Source organism: Cydia strobilella, chromosome 14 (genome assembly GCF_947568885.1).
Source record: "Cydia strobilella chromosome 14, ilCydStro3.1, whole genome shotgun sequence".
Lineage (NCBI taxonomy): Eukaryota > Metazoa > Arthropoda > Insecta > Lepidoptera > Tortricidae > Cydia > Cydia strobilella.
Genome location: NC_086054.1, coordinates 1,955,811 through 1,976,643, shown reverse-complemented (window position 1 = coordinate 1,976,643; position 20,833 = coordinate 1,955,811). Strand labels below are relative to the sequence as shown.

Here is a 20,833-nt window from a genome sequence, read left to right as displayed (position 1 = left end):
AGAAAGTGCAAAAAGCTTTCCTAAGGTTTTTGTACAAGAAGATTTATGGGTACTACCCGTTCCTGTATCCAACCAAGTATCTCTTGGGAACCCTTGGATACAATTCATTAGAAGTCAGACGGACCTTTAGTTTGCTATCTACTGCGTGTCGAACACTGCGCGGAGAGTCAGATTGTCCGGAACTTGTGAGCCGCCTCGTGCGACTGTTTGTTCCAGATGTCTCCAGAATAAATCTCAGGCCGCGGAGACGCGTTCTTTTAGCTGTGCCGGCTGCGCGAACTGTGTCGCGAAGAAACTCGCCACTGCCGCGCGCTCTCTCTCTACTTAATGCGCTCTTGGCGTCAGCACCGGAATGCGATTTGATTGCATGGCGATGGGTGGCTGTGAGAAACGAATGCTTGAGGTTCTGTGAGGTGATGGACGCTAGGCCCTCGAGTGTAACGTAATGTTTGTTATCCGTGTGTGAAATGTAATGTAATACTTAATGTAATGATTCTATGTTGTTATGTGTTAGTTTCATGACGTATTGGTTTACTGTAAAGTCGTGTAAACGTATTTATAAAATAATAAATAATAATAAATAAATAATAATATATACGAGTATATGCTTATATATAAGCTTGTAAAAATAGACACGTCGTAACCTAAATTGAATGGCACTAGGGAGTATAAGCTGCGAGTTTGTACGATTAATAACTTGTTAGGCAACAATTAAGTTGTGCTTTGGGGATTGCTCAGTTACTCCGGATAGGCGCTTGAGTTTTATGTAGTGGCAAACTTACTTGACAAGAGAATAATTCTTAAGTTATTAATAATAACATTAATGACACTTACGGCCTGATCCTAATTTTAATAAACTACTAAAATCAGATCTCGATACGATATGGATCGGATGTCAGTGTCAAAAGTGACGTTTTTTGACGTTTATTAAAATTAGAATCAGGCCGTATCTTAAAAAATGTTTTCTAAATTGGTTAACTCCTAGGTTTTATCATTTGCGATCCAATTTAATAAAATGAGTGATACTACTCCAAGACGTACAGTCACCATCAGATATATCGGAGCGGCCGAGGTGCTCAAAAATATCTAAACACGCACTCTAACGCCTTGACAATAGAGGCGTGTCCAGATATTTGTGAGAACCACGGCCGCTCCGATATATCTGATGGCGACTGTACCATCAGCCGTAAAAGTGCATGGCGACTTTATCAATGAATTCATTCGTATCTCACTGTACCTATAGGTACATTTCTGCTTTATTGGATTCCGATTCGGATCCGGATTTTCGAGACCCACACCCCCGACAACCTCGAAACCGAGTACAATGACGATTTTAAAGAAAAGGTACATGTCCGCCATCCACGATTCCAAATTGATCATCCTTTTCAAGAACCGCACCTCTAAAAACCTCAAAACCGAGTACCATGACAATTTTCACCAAAAATTACTTCTTTTTCAATATTCACACACTAGAAAACCTCGAAACGAGTACTTTGATTACATTGTATGGTAAAGCGAACTCACTTCCTCCTAGCTTGCCGCTCGGCCGCGAGCTCCCTCCCTCAATAACCTCAGAACAGCGACTAGAGCGCGCCCTGTCATTCTTAACTATATATAGCGATTAAAGCGTGATGCACTAGTGCTAGCTCTGTCACTCTTAACTATATGCGCGAAATGTTTCAGAAATCTGAGCCCTTGAAAACCTAAAAAACGACTACTATGACAATTTTCACTAAAAAGTGCCTCCATTTCCGCCCTTTTGGAGTCTAAATATGAATTTATGGCCATTTTCAAGATTATCGTTTTTAGCTAACTTAGCGGTTTCACTCGCGTATTTTTAGTCACTCGCGCGACATGTTTCCATTTTCAAGCACTAAAAGTGCCTGAGTGAGTAGCGGTCACTACGGGCGGGTGTCACGTACTTAAGTACGTAAGTTCTAATGTCTCAAGATAGTTTAAATTCGATGATTTTCATTGTGTTGTAAGGTAAAGTGAACTCACTTCCTCCTAGCTTGCCGCTCGGCCGCGAGCAGTTCGCCAGTAGAGCTGCTGCGAGGGTCGGGAGAGGCGTTCCTTGTCGCACTCCCTCGTCTCTTGAACATGCGACGCAGTCCTCGTAGGAATCTGCCCGTGCGGCCTTCGCCTGGAATTTGAAAAAGGAATATTTAGGAAAAGTAAAAACGGGACCCTATTACTAAGACTCCGCTGTCCGTCTGTCTGTCACCAGGCTGTATCTTATTAACCGTGATAGCTAGACAGTTGAAATTTTCACAGATGATGTATTTCTGTTGCGGCTACAACAACAAATACTAAAAAGTACGGAACCCTCGGTGAGCGAGTCCGACTCGCACTTGTCCTGTTTTTTTTATATTTACTACTTTTATCCCGGTATCACCCTTTGAGGGAAGGCCAGAGCACAGCGGCTGCGTGTGTGTAGCCTTGCACGTGCACGTGCGCTATAATGTTGGAGCCGTGCACGCACACGTCACGCAAGCGGTGTGCCGTCTCTCATAAGGATGTGTATATTACAACGCAAACGTATATAACAACCTGGTGTGCACAGGCCTTTAAGCGTGCTAAGATGGTTTTTACTTGTTAATCTGAGCTATTTCGATTTTAGTCGTATGCGGCATATTTCGAACAATGCTTCAGAGTTGTTACAAACTGTCGAGCTGAATCTAGTGCGAAGGGAATGGTTTGCGCAATGCCGAATTTTGAGTGCAACAATGCATTCTAGCGTGGAATCATGAGCGTAGCGATGGATTCTAGCGTGGAACCTTGAGTTTAGCGATATTTTAGAGCGAGGAACCTATAGAGCGTAGCGATGGAGTCTACCGTGAAACCTTGAGTTTAGCGATATTTTAGAGCGAGGAACCTTGAGCGAAGCAAGGGATCCAAGTGCGATAAAAAACACGTGTTACCATGATTATGTGTGTCGGTGTGCGGTCTGTAAGGAGGCTCCAGCGAGCCCTCGCGCACGCACGACATCAGCCCCGCGCCGCCGCCCGACATCCGCCTCCCAACCTGCAGACAAACAAACATACGTTATCAGACTTAATATGTAGCCAAGTATTCCGTCGTAGTCCTTTCCTACTGACCGAAAACCAAATTGTCTATAGTCCTATTATTAGGGTTCCGTACCCAAAGGGTAAAAACGGGACCCTATTACTAAGACTCTACTGTCCGTCTGTCTGTCTGTCCATCTGTCTGTCACCAGGCTGTATCTCACGAACCGTGATAGCTGAAATTTTCACAGATGATGTATTTTAGTTGCCGCTATAGCAACAAATACTAAAAAGTACGGAACCCTCAGTACTTGGCCGGTTTTTTAGTTACCAAACAACTGTCAAAAAACAGTATACTCTTTTTTAAATTGAAACATTACTAGGATATGTAGATATGTATATTTGACGACCGGTCTGGCCTAGTGGGTAGTGACCCTGCCTGTGAAGCCGATGGTCCTGGGTTCGAATCCCGGTAAGGGCATTTATTTGTGTGATGAGCACAGATATTTGTTCCTGAGTCATGGATGTTTTCTAGTTATTTAAGTATTTATATATTATATATATCGTTGTCTGAGTACCCATAACCCAAGCCTCCTTGGGCTTACCGTGGGACTTAGTCAATTTGTGTAAGAATGTCCATATAATATCTTATTTATATGTTTCTGGCTAAGAAACGTATCGTCATTGTCACGTATTATTTAAATGACACAATGATTATGAATCAAATGAAATGCAATAAATTATTTTCATATATAAATAACTTGAATAGCTACAACATTATCATCAGTTTAAAATCAATTATTGTTTAATTAACAAGGCAAATAAATTATCCTATTAAGTGGTGTTTAACTTGTTTCTGACCGTTAATTAGCAGGGCTATAACCGCGAAAATCGAAGCTCGCAAATTGCGGGCATTTTTCTCTGTCACTCTAATTACGCCTTCATTGGAGTACAAGAGAAAGATCCCGCAATTTGCGAATTTCGGTTTTTACAGTAGCCCCTCAGATACCTGATAAATGTTGGTGGATTACTCGCTAAGTTTGCCAATTCAATAAAATAAATATCTTTCCAAAATAAAATTATACCGTTCCGGACGCTATCTATATTTTGCATTTCAACTTTCGAAATGAAAGAAAAGCGGCCAAGTGCGAGTCGGACTCGCGCTCCAAGGGTTCCGTACTATTACGCAATAAACGGCAAAAAAGTTCACGTTTTTTGTATGGGAGCCCCACTTAAATATTTATATTATTTTGTTTTTAGTATTTGTTGTTATAGCCGCAACAGAAATACATCATCTGTGAAAGTTTCAACTGTCTAGCTATGACAGTTCATGAGATACAGCCTGGTGACAGACAGACAGACAGACAGCGGAGTCTTACAACAGTTTAAATTCGATTTTTCCTTTTATTTCAAAAATCGTGTAGGTAATCTAAGGTATGTAAATAATATCATACAATATGGTTTCCCTTTAAACCCAAACAATACGTATGTGTACGTACGTAACCAATCATCGTCGTACGTGCAATTTCACCTCTATCCCGATGAAAACACGGTTCAGAATGGAATAACGGGATCAATTGCAGTGAGTGCGAGGTCCCAGGGTCCCGGCAGTGACCCAGTTACAGCTGGGATGGTTTACAAGGTTCTGTTTATATGGAGTGTTTGTTTTTGAAGGAGCAAAATATGGCTTGCTATATATCCAGAAGTGTGACTTCGAAAATTATCGTAAAAAAATGGTAAATTATTGAAGTCCTGCAGCATTCTAGTATTTAGATTTAGACTATTTAGGAGCTTTTACAAGTCTCACAAATTATATTTACCTACTAATTTTAAATTCTTGATATGACGATACGGATGAAATGAAATAGAAAAGAAGCTAATCCATAATAATAATATTTTAAATGCGAAAGTCTGTCTGTCTGTCTGTGTGTGTTACCTCTTCACGGTTAAACCGCTGAACCGATTCAGTTGAAATTTTACATAGACAGTCTTTGTCCCTGGGAAGCAGTGTTGGCCGAACGCTAATGCCATTAACCATTAAAAATTAACAATTAAAAAGGTTAATGGCCATTAACCATTAGCCATTTAATTCGGATTAAAGTTAATTCGGATTAAAGTTAATTCGGATTAAATTTTTGAGGCCATTGAAGTTAATTCGGATTAACTTTAATTCGGATTAACTTCAATGGCCATTAAAGTTTCTAAAAATTTATTAGAATTACTCTCAATTGCATCAACGTCTAATAAAATTACATTCGTGATATTTTAAAATGAGACAGCAAAATGACCCTGACTGAACCCTGGCAGTAGTAGCAGTACCTACCTACTACCTAGTAGAATTCTGGTTTGGTGCAACACAGACATACGCGGTTTTGGTCATTTAAATCGTCTTGATGAGCACTTCGGAGAGCCGTACCCACGATAGAGCTGATGCTGAACCCTGGCAGTACCTAATGGATCTAAGGTTTGGTGCAACATAGGCACACGCTGTTTTAGTCATCCGACTCGTCTTGATGAGCACTTCGGAGAGCCATACCCATGATAGAGCTGATGCTGAACCCTGGCAGTACCTAATGGATCTAAGGTTTGGTGCAACATAGGCACACGCTGTTTTAGTCACCCGACTCGTCTTGATGAGCACTTAGGAGAGCAGTACCCATAATGGAGGTGATGCTGAACCCTGGCAGTACCTAGCGGAACTAAGGTTTGGTGCAACATAGGCACACGCTGTTTTAGTCATCCGACTCGTCTTGATGAGCACTTAGGAGAGCAGTACCCATGATAGAGCTGATGCTGAACCCTGGCACTACCTAGTGGATCTAAGGTTTGGTGCAACATAGGCACACGCTGTTTTAGTCACCCGACTCGTCTTGATGAGCACTTAGGAGAGCGGTACCCATGATAGAGCTGATGCTGAACCCTAGCAGTACCTAGTGGATCTAAGGTTTGGTGCAACATAGGCACACGCTGTTTTAGTCACCCGACTCGTCTTGATGAGCACTTAGGAGAGCAGTACCCATAATGGAGCTGATGCTGAACCCTGGCAGTACCTAGTGGATCTAAGGTTTGGTGCAACATAGGCACACGCTGTTTTAGTCACCCGACTCGTCTTGATGAGCACTTAGGAGAGCAGTACCCATGATAGAGCTGATGCTGAACCCTGGCAGTACCTAGTGGATCTAAGGTTTGGTGCAACATAGGCACACGCTGTTTTAGTCACCCGACTCGTCTTGATGAGCACTTAGGAGAGCGGTACCCATGATAGAGCTGATGCTGAACCCTGGCAGTACCTAGTGGATCTAAGGTTTGGTGCAACATAGGCACACGCTGTTTTAGTCACCCGACTCGTCTTGATGAGCACTTAGGAGAGCAGTACCCATGATAGAGCTGATGCTGAACCCTGGCACTACCTAGTGGATCTAAGGTTTGGTGCAACATAGGCACACGCTGTTTTAGTCATCCGACTCGTCTTGATGAGCACTTAGGAGAGCAGTACCCATGATAGAGCTGATGCTGAACCCTGGCAGTACCTAGTGGATCTAAGGTTTGGTGCAACATAGGCACACGCTGTTTTAGTCACCCGACTCGTCTTGATGAGCACTTAGTAGAGCGGTACCCATGATAGAGCTGATGCTGAACCCTGGCAGTACCTAGTGGATCTAAGGTTTGGTGCAACATAGGCACACGCTGTTTAGGTCGTCCGACTCGTCTTGATGAGCACTTAGGAGAGCAGTACCCATGATAGAGCTGATGCTGCACCCTGGCAGTACCTAGTGGATCTAAGGTTTGGTGCAACATAGGCACGCGCTGTTTTGGTCATCTGACTCGTCTTGATGAGCACTTAGGAGAGCGGTACCCACGATAGAGCTGATGCTGAACCCTGGCAGTACCTAGTGGATCTAGGGTTTGGTGCAACATAGGCACACGCTGTTTTAGTCACCCGACTCGTCTTGATGAGCACTTAGGAGAGCAGTACCCATAATGGAGCTGATGCTGAACCCTGGCAGTACATAGTGGATCTAAGGTTTGGTGCAACATAGGCACGCGCTGTTTAGGTCATCCGACTCGTCTTGATGAGCACTTAGAAGAGCAGTACCCATGATAGAGCTGATGCTGAACCCTGGCAGTACCTAGTGGATCTAAGGTTTGGTGCATCATAGGGACACGCTGTTTTAGTCACCCGACTCGTCTTGATAAGCACTTAGGAGAGCGGTACCCATGATAGAGCTGATGCTGAACCCTGGCAGTACATAGTGGATCTAAGGTTTGGTGCAACATAGGCACGCGCTGTTTAGGTCATCCGACTCGTCTTGATGAGCACTTAGAAGAGCAGTACCCATGATAGAGCTGATGCTGAACCCTGGCAGTACCTAGTGGATCTAAGGTTTGGTGCAACATAGGCACACGCTGTTTTAGTCACCCGACTCGTCTTGATGAGCACTTAGGAGAGCGGTACCCATGATAGAGCCTTACCACCTACCTTAGATCCACTAGGTATTGCCAGGGTTCAGCATCAGCTCTATCATGGGTACTGCTCTCCTAAGTGCTCATCAAGACGAGTCGGATGACCAAAACAGCGCGTGCCTATGTTGCACCAAACCTTAGTTCCACTATGTACTGCCAGGGTTCAGCATCAGCTCCATTATGGGTACTGCTCTCCTAAGTGCTCATCAAGACGAGTCGGGTGACTAAAACAGCGTGTGCCTATGTTGCACCAAACCCTAGATCCACTAGGTACTGCCAGGGTTCAGCATCAGCTCTATCATGGGTACCGCTCTCCTAAGTGCTTATCAAGACGAGTCGGGTGACTAAAACAGCGTGTCCCTATGATGCACCAAACCTTAGATCCACTAGGTACTGCCAGGGTTCAGCATCAGCTCTATCATGGGCACTGCTCTCCTAAGTGCTCATCAAGACGAGTCGGATGACTAAAACAGCGTGTGCCTACGTTGCACCAAACCTTAGTTCCGCTAGGTACTGCCAGGGTTCAGCATCAGCTCCATTATGGGTACTGCTCTCATAAGTGCTCATCAAGACGAGTCGGATGACTAAAACAGCGTGTGCCTATGTCGCACCAAACCTTAGATCCATTAGGTACTGCCAGGGTTCAGCATCAGCTCTATCATGGGTACTGCTCTCCTAAGTGCTCATCAAGACGAGTCGGATGACTAAAACAGCGTGTGCCTATGTTGCACCAAACCTTAGATCCATTAGGTACTGCCAGGGTTCAGCATCAGCTCTATCATGGGTACTGCTCTCCTAAGTGCTCATCAAGACGAGTCGGATGACTAAAACAGCGTGTGCCTATGTTGCACCAAACCTTAGACCCACTAGGTACTGCCAGGGTTCAGCATCAGCTCTATCATGGGTACTGCTCTTCTAAGTGCTCATCAAGACGAGTCGGATGACCTAAACAGCGCGTGCCTATGTTGCACCAAACCTTAGATCCACTATGTACTGCCAGGGTTCAGCATCAGCTCCATTATGGGTACTGCTCTCCTAAGTGCTCATCAAGACGAGTCGGGTGACTAAAACAGCGTGTGCCTATGTTGCACCAAACCCTAGATCCACTAGGTACTGCCAGGGTTCAGCATCAGCTCTATCATGGGTACCGCTCTCCTAAGTGCTTATCAAGACGAGTCGGGTGACTAAAACAGCGTGTCCCTATGATGCACCAAACCTTAGATCCACTAGGTACTGCCAGGGTTCAGCATCAGCTCTATCATGGGTACTGCTCTCCTAAGTGCTCATCAAGACGAGTCGGATGACTAAAACAGCGTGTGCCTACGTTGCACCAAACCTTAGTTCCGCTAGGTACTGCCAGGGTTCAGCATCAGCTCCATTATGGGTACTGCTCTCATAAGTGCTCATCAAGACGAGTCGGATGACTAAAACAGCGTGTGCCTATGTCGCACCAAACCTTAGATCCATTAGGTACTGCCAGGGTTCAGCATCAGCTCTATCATGGGTACTGCTCTCCTAAGTGCTCATCAAGACGAGTCGGATGACTAAAACAGCGTGTGCCTACGTTGCACCAAACCTTAGTTCCGCTAGGTACTGCCAGGGTTCAGCATCAGCTCCATTATGGGTACTGCTCTCATAAGTGCTCATCAAGACGAGTCGGATGACTAAAACAGCGTGTGCCTATGTTGCACCAAACCTTAGATCCATTAGGTACTGCCAGGGTTCAGCATCAGCTCTATCATGGGTACTGCACTCCTAAGTGCTCATCAAGACGAGTCGGATGACTAAAACAGCGTGTGCCTATGTTGCACCAAACCTTAGTTCCGCTAGGTACTGCCAGGGTTCAGCATCAGCTCCATTATGGGTACTGCTCTCCTAAGTGCTCATCAAGACGAGTCAGGTGACTAAAACAGCGTGTGCCTATGTTGCACCAAACCTTAGATCCACTAGGTAGTTCCAGGGTTCAGCATCAGCTCTATCATGGGTACTGCTCTCCTAAGTGCTCATCAAGACGAATCGGATGACTAAAAACAGCGTGTGCCTATGTTGCACCAAACCTTAGTTCCGCGAGGTACTGCCAGGGTTCAGCATCAGCTCTATCATGGGTACTGCTCTCCTAAGTGCTCATCAAGACGAGTCGGGTGACTAAAACAGCGTGTGCCTATGTTGCACCAAACCTTAGATCCACTAGGTACTGCCAGGGTTCAGCATCAGCTCCATTATGGGTACTGCTCTCCTAAGTGCTCATCAAGACGAGTCGGGTGACTAAAACAGCGTGTGCCTATGTTGCACCAAACCTTAGATCCACTAGGTACTGCCAGGGTTCAGCATCAGCTCTATCATGGGTACTGCTCTCCTAAGTGCTCATCAAGACGAGTCGGGTGACTAAAACAGCGTGTGCCTATGTTGCACCAAACCTTAGATCCACTAGGTACTGCCAGGGTTCAGCATCAGCTCTATCATGGGTACTGCTCTCCTAAGTGCTCATCAAGACGAGTCGGGTGACTAAAACAGCGTGTGCCTATGTTGCACCAAACCTTAGATCCACTAGGTACTGCCAGGGTTCAGCATCAGCTCTATCATGGGTACCGCTCTCCTAAGTGCTCATCAAGACGAGTCGGGTGACTAAAACAGCGTGTGCCTATATTGCACCAAACCTTAGATCCACTAGGTACTGCCAGGGTTCAGCATCAGCTCTATCATGGGTACCGCTCTCCTAAGTGCTTATCAAGACGAGTCGGGTGACTAAAACAGCGTGTCCCTATGATGCACCAAACCTTAGATCCACTAGGTACTGCCAGGGTTCAGCATCAGCTCTATCATGGGTACTGCTCTCCTAAGTGCTCATCAAGACGAGTCGGGTGACTAAAACAGCGTGTGCCTATGTTGCACCAAACCTTAGATCCACTAGGTATTGCCAGGGTTCAGCATCAGCTCTATCATGGGTACTGCTCTCCTAAGTGCTCATCAAGACGAGTCGGGTGACTAAAACAGCGTGTGCCTATGTTGCACCAAACCTTAGATCCACTAGGTACTGCCAGGGTTCAGCATCAGCTCTATCATGGGTACCGCTCTCCTAAGTGCTCATCAAGACGAGTCGGGTGACTAAAACAGCGTGTGCCTATATTGCACCAAACCTTAGATCCACTAGGTACTGCCAGGGTTCAGCATCAGCTCTATCATGGGTACCGCTCTCCTAAGTGCTTATCAAGACGAGTCGGGTGACTAAAACAGCGTGTCCCTATGATGCACCAAACCTTAGATCCACTAGGTACTGCCAGGGTTCAGCATCAGCTCTATCATGGGTACTGCTCTCCTAAGTGCTCATCAAGACGAGTCGGATGACTAAAACAGCGTGTGCCTACGTTGCACCAAACCTTAGTTCCGCTAGGTACTGCCAGGGTTCAGCATCAGCTCCATTATGGGTACTGCTCTCATAAGTGCTCATCAAGACGAGTCGGATGACTAAAACAGCGTGTGCCTATGTTGCACCAAACCTTAGATCCATTAGGTACTGCCAGGGTTCAGCATCAGCTCTATCATGGGTATGGCTCTCCGAAGTGCTCATCAAGACGAGTCGGATGACTAAAACAGCCTGTGCCTATGTTGCACCAAACCTTAGATCCATTAGGTACTGCCAGGGTTCAGCATCAGCTCTATCATGGGTATGGCTCTCCGAAGTGCTCATCAAGACGAGTCGGATGACTAAAACAGCCTGTGCCTATGTTGCACCAAACCTTAGATCCATTAGGTACTGCCAGGGTTCAGCATCAGCTCTATCATGGGTACGGCTCTCCGAAGTGCTCATCAAGACGATTTAAATGACCAAAACCGCGTATGTCTGTGTTGCACCAAACCAGAATTCTACTAGGTAGTAGGTAGGTACTGCTACTACTGCCAGGGTTCAGTCAGGGTCATTTTGCTCTCTCATTTTAAAATATCACGAATGTAATTTTATTAGACGTTAATCCAAATTGAGAGTAATTCGGATTAATTATTTGACTTTCATGCCCATTGAAGTTAATCCGAATTAAAGTTAATCCGAATTAACTTCAATGGCCATTAACGTCTCAAAAATTTAATCCGAATTAACTTTAATCCGAATTAACTTTAATGCAATTGGTTAATGGCGGAACTAATGGTTAATAAAATTGATCAATGGTTAATTAAAATTAACAATTACGGCCAACACTGCTGGGAAGGATATAGGATAGTTTTTTTTTCCCGGAAATCATCCCTTAAGAGGGTGAAAATTATCTCACTGCCACCCCGAAAGTGAGATAATTGATGCCTCGCCTGACATTGATGTAACTATTATGCTCAAATTAAATCATTTTATCAAGGCGTTAGAAGTTAGAATGGTCTCTCAAATGACACGGAAGGATATAAGGAAGTTGGTATAGGGAATCAATAAATAGCAAATTGGATAAAAAAACAAGCCACCCTAAATACTAATACTATGCAGACGAAGCCGCAGGCAAAAGCTAGTATGCAATTACTTCAGTTTTTTTTGTCATAAGAATATCAGAATGCCTTTTACAAATATTAATGACTCAGATAAAGAACATGTCGACAAAGCCTTTGTTCACAGGCTGTAGGACGTGTTTTATTGTAAACATTGGAATCAAGGAAAACGTGAAATGGAACCTTGGCATTTAGATTGTGATATGGCTGGGACCCGGTGCGAGCAGATTTAGGTCATTGCCGGAACCTGGCCCGTGATGGAAATGCACTTGTAGATTTTTTTTATGATTCTAAGCATGAAATGAAATATTGAGATATTTGCTCTGAAAAACATTCACTGGCCATTTAATAAAAAGGAACTGTTGCTAAGAGGAACTGTTCTGTTAGTTTTTTTTTGCTCAAGATTGTTTAAACACCGCTGTGGCCGCTGTGGAACCAGGAAAACGAGAATTGGAGGAAGCCTTGGCATTTGGCATATGACTTGGCGGGACGCCGCGGGCTGCATTTAGGTCATTGCCGGGCCGATCCCTAATACTGCACTTGACAACGATGTCAAACTTTGGGGTTTTTGGCGAGTTACAGAACTTTTTAAGAGGAAAGGGGATGATCGATTCTCCATACAAACGTAGTCCTCATTTTCCTCCCTGGACATTGATATTATGGACAATATTCTTACAAGATTTTATGTATTTTAGTCGTTTTTTTTTTATGTTAATAAAAGTAAGGTGTGAAAAACAGGATTCATACATCCAGTTTCGTAAGAAAACAATATTGTTAACTAATTTAAGGTTCAGCGAGAGGCCAGTCTAAAATGGCAGTGGGCGGGACATATTGCTCGTAGGACCGATGGTCGATGGGGCAGAAAGGTTCTTGAGTGGCGACCGCGAACCGGAAAACGCAGCACGAAAAGACCCACAACAAGATGGTCCGACGATCTGGTTAAGGTCGCGGGGAGCCGATGGATGAGAGCGGCGCAAAACCGGTTGTTATGGAGATACTAGACCTATACCTGAACGTAATAATAAGTAACTACCAGTTGGCAACCGAACTCAAACAGTACCTGAGCAAAACCGGTCGTTATGGAGATACTAGACCTATACCTGAACGTAATAATAAGTAACTACCAGTTGGCAACCGAACTCAAACAGTACCTGAGCAAAACCGGTCGTTATGGAGATACTAGACCTATACCTGAACGTAATAATAAGTAACTACCAGTTGGCAACCGAACTCAAACAGTACCTGAGCAAAACCGGTCGTTATGGAGATACTAGACCTATACCTGAACGTAATAATAAGTAACTACCAGTTGGCAACCGAACTCAAACAGTACCTGAGCAAAACCGGTCGTTATGGAGATACTAGACCTATACCTGAACGTAATAATAAGTAACTACCAGTTGGAAACCGAACTCAAACAGCAACTAAATCAATGTTTTAAGTAATCTCGAGTTACCAAGGTCTTTAGCCTGTGAAACTTGATACCTAACCGTTATGGGTTAAGCCTAAATTTATCTTCGTGTTTTTTCTCAGACGCGGAGGTTAGATGGGGAACTAAGAGGTGGGGTGAAGGGCGTCGTCCGCCAACTCTCGCTGTCATTGACTTCCTTATTAGGTAACTGAGATGTTGTATATTTGGGGTTTACTGTATGTCGCGAAAAGCTGCTGGAGCTAAGTTTTACTGGTTAAACAGTTTAAACAGTTTTCAGGCTTGAACGCTTATAATTCTTAATATTTAAAGTTTTTAGGAAGAGCAAGTTTTGATTGTAGACATTTCTCATGAGGTCAATTAAAGTGAAAAAAACTTGTCTTTTCCTTGCTCTTACACATGGACAGTTTATTCTTTTAAATTACGAGTAAAACCTAAAATCATTCTTCATTAATAACAAAATTAGTGTATAAAAATAAAACTACCTACAAAACTAAAATTTAGTACATATATTTAATTTGTAAAACTACTGTTTAAAACGAATTCAAGTATAGCTTTATAGTTTATTTTCGTGAAGTAAATATCTCATAACTAATAATACTAACGTACACCATAGGAAGATGAAAACAGAGTAGTATTTGACGCATCACTACTTCTTATCTTTTTTTTCTCCAAAACTTTATTTTCTGCTACGCCGCGGTCTTAACGCGGTTTCATCGCGGTTGGCCGCCATAGCGGCCAGCCGCTATGACAACCGCTCGGGCGTACGGGGCCTTAGATTAATTAATATGTAATATGTAACTGCATATAACAACGATAAAATTTTCCCATGACAGGAGCAGGGAATTTCCCACGCAAGGTCAGGGTACTGTTTACGCGCTGAAGGCCAAGGTCACATCTCTAATCGATACGGATGCTGTGTCCCAAGCGAACGGGATAGGTATAGTTTTCCCCTAATAAAATGTATCCCGAGAGAACGGGACGGCTAAATTTTCGTCTAAATCTACGTTATGCTTCGGGAAATAAGGTCCATTTTCGTAGGGAACCTGTAGCCAAAGGAGTTAGCTAGTTTTCACGTAATAAAATGTATCTTATGCTTCGGAAAATACGGTTTATTTTCCTAGGGAACCTATAGAAAAAGGAGCTTTTTACATCCTTTAGCGATGCAGATGATTAGATATTTAGAGACAAATGATGTAACCGCCATTTTGAAGGCATGGCGTTTACGCTATTTGAGATTTGATGTATTTTTACGCTACAGGGCTTTATAGTCGGAAAGCCCAAGAGGGGATTTTTGTAGTTTCTCGAGCGCGTCAGATTAAGATGAGTGATATCCGGCTACCCCGTGAAGTCTTCCTTTACCACTTTTAGCCGTCTATGTTGAGCAGTTGGTTGGTGGGGAGGGGGGCTTGTGGGAGGAAATTTAAAAAAATTGTGGACGCTTTCCTGCTCGCTGAACAAAATATAACCTTTTTTTTCTTCTTATCGTCTTTTTCGATTCCAATAGTCTGTGGGTCTCTACGACTCTCGACTACGAACTACACATTTAGCATCGTCTGCTCCCCAGCTATTATGTATGTTGGCAAATTAGTAGGGGTGTTCTATTTAGTAGTAAGTAATTTTAATAACAAAACTTCCGTGAGACATAGACATATTAAATATATTAATAACGGGTCACTCACGTGTTTTAAGTCTGCGCCGGTCCGTCACCGTCGACGCAAGCTCCTGATGACGCTCCTCGGTACGGAGTGAAACATGTCGAGCGTTTTCGACTTAAAACACGTGAGTGACCCGTTATAAATATATTTAGTAGTAAGTAATTGATGTCGCTTTTTGACACCCACAACGCCAGATGGGTTATTGCTCTTTTCTTGAAGGTTTGAAGGTCGCATTATTCTGGAAATAGCGCGGGCGGTACATTGCATAACTATATTATTAATATCGAAATTTTTAAATCATAAAAGTTAAAGTTAAGACTTTTCGTGGATAAACAAAAACTATATTGGAACATTTGAAACTTTAAGACTCAAGAGGGCGTATATCGCTATTTGCCAGGGCGTTACGAACCTTCCACTTCTAACATATAGAAACTTATGTTTGATGGAAAACTAGTGTATTTACGTATTTTTTTAATGATCACAAAATGATGATCATACGTCTTTTTAAAGCACAAGGGGACTCGGGATAGTCTAAAAAACAAAGCTAATTGTCTCAGCGTAAATTCGAGTCCTCGGGGAAATCAGTGACATTACCTTGGTACACGGAATTAAGTAGATTACAGTAGAACCTCGGTAAATCGAACCTCGATCGTTAACACGAAATAAAATGCTCTTATCTTCCCTTCAAAGCCCAAAACCTCCATAACTCTAAATTAACCTCAAGAAAAGAGCGTACTCCCATTTTTAATGCCGACAACGCACTTGCAACCCCTCTGCAGTTTTAGGTTGTACTGGTTGTAGGTGTAATTATAATTGCTTACCATCAGCCGATTAGTGTGCTCATTAGCCTCCTATATCATACAAAAATCTATATTAGGTTTGATGTTGATAAATAAATATATAAAAAAATCTTTTATTTTAGATCTGCATTGATCCATAACGGTGTTAGTATAAAAAAAAACCTAAAAACTATGTTAAGTACTAAATTAATTAATAATAGTACAACTAAAAAATATTTATCTCTAAGTAAAAACTAAAAGCTAGGTATTTGGTTAGACGTGGCCACTTAGCGCAGGTTGCCATGCTTTATTTCGCTCTCCCAATGGCCACCTCCACACAAAACTTCGTAACAGGGCAGTCGAGGCGCTCGGCCAACACCCTGAGAAGACTGTTGCTGCTGCCGCGCACCCGTCTCAGCATGGAGGCGATTCTTTTCCGCCTAATGGCGAAAAAGTCATCTACTCGCGCCTCAGCGAACATGCCGGACGCGCTGCAGTGCTTCGGCAGCCGCAACAGCATCCTCAAGATGTTAAAGACGAACTCATGAAGTAAGGGTTTGTCTTAATTGTTTTGATGAGTATCTAGTAGATGAATGTCTAAAGGAAATTAAAGTCGGCGATAAGAATATTGATTATACAGGAGATTTTCGTAATGGACGTAAATTAAAATTTTATTTCAAAATGATTAATGGTTAGGCAAGCTTATTTAAGCCTAATTATGAAACCGCGAACCGGGCGCTAATTTCGTCGGTCATCGTATCCCGGCCGGCCGATAACTCGTATTTAAACTTTGTGTAATGCATGAACTATGAACATTCGTTGACATCAGCTGCCGCTACGTTGGTGGGATGAGAAATGTCATCCACCCAAACACGTAAAAAATAGCCTTGTCAGAAGGTAGTATAGCTTATGTGAATTAAAAAAATCGCCAGTCGGTTTTATTGCGGTGGAAAAACCGTCAGCTGGTCTCATGAACATGTTTTTTTTTGTTTTGTCCTAGCATCCCAATAGCAATAGCATAGCATACTCATTCGAAAGCACTATGCTTTACATATTTGTACGTTCAGATGTTAAATGAGTGAGAAAAAATATTCCGCACGACTTCACATGAGTGAACGTCTATCGCTTGTCTATAGCGCGGCCTCAAATAGAAATATCAGTTGTTTTTTACCACATAGATGGCAAACAAGCAGCATCCCTGATGTTATGTGGTTTCCGTAGCATTGCAAATGACAAAATATTTGGGTCAACACTTAAATTGTTTAAAGCATTGTCAAAACTGTACTAAATGCAACTCTTTTAACAAGGCGTTACCTAACATTTTTTATGTTATTGAATATACATACATACAATACAATCACGCCTATTTCCCGGAGGAGTAGGCTGAGACCACAGATTTCCACTTGCTACGATCCTGACATACCTCTTTCGCTTCCTTCGCTTTAATAACATTCCTTATACACGCTCGCTCATTTCTTCAATTTTATGATTATACTTTAATTCACTTTAATTCAATTCAATACTTTATTGATAAAATACAATTTTACATTTCAGGTACATACAAATGCGATAGTTTGCTGAACATAATTGTGACTTTTAGGTAAAAATGGTCACTTAGGTGTTACGTAATTTTTAGGTATTACATGTTTCCTGGAACCCGTCTAAACTTGTCCGTTCGACTGACAAAGGGATTCTCGGAACTCAGAACTTGATTAATTTGTTTGAATGATAATGACTGACGTTCTGACATAATATCTTGTTAAGTTACAGCGAAATTTAGCGAAAAACGCGAAAGGTAAAATGGAAAAATTCACCGCTTCGGCCAAGATTCGAACTTGTGATCTTTTGGAACACCGACCCGATTGCTCTAAACCAATAAGCTTTCCGAAACCTTTAAATTTTTACGTGTTTCGGTAAAAGACGAATTCCCTTTTTTTTTCAATTTCTTTTTTTTTATGTATAGATAAATACTTACATAATACCTACTTGCTCTTTATACTTAAGATGGACTAATTACCTACCTAACCCTTATACTATAACTAAGAAAAGCAGTAAAAAGTAATGAAATAAACTCATTTGTATTTGTATTTTTATTCAGAGACCAACGGAGATCATTGTTGTTAGTACAGATAAAGCTTAAATATATTGGTTATGGTTATAATAATAATTGGCACAGTTGACGCGAGTTGGCACAGTGGCTGGTAACAGCCACTGGGTAGAAAGCGGCGCACACCTCTCGACACATCTGAGCCGCTCACACCGGTGTTGCTCCTGGTCGTCTTCACGACGGCAGTTTCAGGGGCCCATCTAGTCGGCGGTGAGTCACCGCCTGTCTCGATAACGCGTACAGACATTGTTATGGCAGGTGTCCGGACCTCTCAGCAATAGCCCAATCTTTTGACCAGCCAAACTTCAAACCATAAACCGGTATACTGTTCACTTTTTCTACAATAATCCCAATGCCTGCTGCGACCGGTTCATGGGTGTCTATTGTTGCACCTGTGAACGGGTTCCAGCAGGCATTCTACATGACATTAAAGCTCTCCAAGGGGCTTCTACGTGTTGGATCTATATCCCCACGCAAGCCTATCAAAAGACCGGGATTTATAGGCCCGTGAAATCCAGAAGGAGATACAAATAATAATAAAACGTTTATTTATTTAGATAACAAGATCCATTTTTGTTAGTAATCTACAAACTAAACCTAAAAACTATGTTAGTATTCGTACCTCACAATGACAACGTATTTTTAATTAAGTGTTGCATTATTGAGCACTCATTCCTTACAGCTATTGTGTTCAGGAGGCTGTTTGGGCTGTCACGTATTCTGTTCAGAAGCGATGCCATCTTTTTCCGCAGCAGAGCATTAAACTGTCTACGCGTGCTTCCGCGAACATGGTCGATGCACTGCAGAAACGTGACAACCCCAGCAGCGCCCAGCGTTATTGCGGAGCTTTCATTTTTTCGACTCATTTTGGATACGGTAAATTTCGATCCCCAATTCCCCATACAAGAATATGAAAAGGTTCCGAAATTTTTCAATGTGAAAATTTCCGACGGCATATCAGTATGTTCTTCGTAAAGGTTAGGTATTTTCGTAAAAGCACTTTTCTCGTTTAATAATTCATTGAGCTAAGTACGTAACGGCCTTCATAAATTAAATACGTAGCCTTTTTCTCTCAAAGATATTAATATTTGATATAGGTGCTTAAGACTTGTGCTCCTAAGTACAAAGTACCTTTTTAAATCGTAGAAATTCTTTTGACATGAGATTCTAAGATGTAAAATAATATTATTAGGTACAGTCAAGGGCATAAATATATATACATTCCCAAAGTTTCAAAAATATGTTTACGCTCACACCTATAGTCGTGTTCACATATTTTTGAGCCATATGTCTAGATCGATATTTTTGCCTTCGACTGTACTGCTTGGCACAGCTGAACTCTGGAATAAACTGTCGCCCGTATTTCCAGTCTTATATGACCCCCAAGCCTCCAAGAAAAGAGCGTACTCCCATCTTAAATATCGGCAACGTACTAGAGTTAGTATGTATAATGCACTGCGTGTGCCATCAGAATTTTTGCAGACTTTTCTTGGTCTAACTCTAATACCGTAAGCCAAGACAAAGATAGATATAACTCCGTAATAGATGGATACAGTCTAAGGAAAAAACGTGCCTCGAAAATCACGAAAATTTGATTCTCGATCAGAGGGCGCCACTAGCTTTGGCCTACAGTCGTATAGATGGCGTTGACGGTTTCGTTTGTTATTTAACAATTTTAACGCATATCAGTAAAAGAACATGGGTCAAAATCATATAAAATAAAATAAATAAATAAATAAATAAAAATAATTAATGCAAATAAGAAAACATGTATCCATATTTAAATACATTTTAACGTATTTTTATAAATCTTCATTTTTAGTTTTAAAGTATGTCGATAAATGGCAGTGAATTTACAGTGGTTACAAAATTTACTATGACAGTACCGCTCTATCTTATTATATTATCTTATTATATTTTTAGTTTTAAAGTGTGTCGACAGATGGCAGTGAATTTACTGGGGTTACAAAATTTACTATGACAGTACCGCTCTAGTATAAGTTACTCTATGGCCAAGATAACAATCGTTGGCAGAAAACAAAACACAACGCTAGGTATTTTCTCTCTATCACTTCAATATTATTTATTTATTTAAACTTTATTGCAGAAACATATACAATTTAGTTAATTATGTACCTACAAATGGCGGACATAATGCCTTAAGGCATTCTCTACCAGTCTACCAACAAAACATATTTATCTTAAATAACTGGGCTACCAGAAACCCGAACAACATCTTTCTATTACGCGGCTCAGGTGTGTCCCGCGACACCTTAATGCAGAAGCCTTGAATTTATGGGTCCCTGGTATAATGTCCTTTAGGAAAGTTAAGAGGGACTGTAAAGCGTTCAAGTTACTTCAATAGTGAATATTGCGCGAAACTCTGCGTAGGGGGCGCCACTACCACAATCTGAGGGTCTATCGCGAATTACACTACATTTTGGAATCTATTCTGTCAATCTTACGGGGCCCACTGATTACACCAGTCCGCCGGATGATATCGGCCTCAGTTGTTTGGAACTGTCAATTTTTTCTAACTGACAGGCTGATATCGTCCGGCGGACTGATAATCAGTGGGCCCCTTTACGTGCTTGATCGTCTCGAGACCCCATTACACTGGCAAATAAACAACCATTTATCTAAATGAGCACAAGCGCCATAACGTGTACACAGGTGTCCAAACGGCATTGCTAGGACGCGCGACGACCTCGCTATCTGGGGCGAGCTTATTGTTTATGTGCTAGACAATGTATGAGGATGTTGACACATCTGGTCATGACGTACGATGGAATTTTTTGGTTCAAGAAAATAATGTTTTTATGAATCGTTCCGATGTTTGGTTTAACAGTTTTTAGGGTTCCGTGCCCAAAGGGTAAAAACGGGACCCTATTACTAAGACTCCGCTGTCTGTCTGTCTGTCCATCTGT

At 42.3% G+C, this 20,833-nt stretch overlaps 1 protein-coding gene across 1 annotated transcript in view; it reads right to left on the bottom strand.

Moving 5' to 3' along the window:
• LOC134747017 (uncharacterized) overlaps positions 1-20,833 on the bottom strand; it is a 242,926-nt gene that overhangs the window by 70,421 nt on the left and 151,672 nt on the right. Inside the window, exons 3-4 of the mRNA XM_063681560.1 lie at positions 2,922-3,024; positions 2,002-2,143 (exon numbers count right to left, since the gene is read on the bottom strand). Of these exons, the coding sequence (XP_063537630.1) occupies positions 2,002-2,143; positions 2,922-3,012 (233 nt within the window). The 5' untranslated portion in view covers positions 3,013-3,024. The remainder of the gene's footprint in view (positions 1-2,001; positions 2,144-2,921; positions 3,025-20,833) is intronic.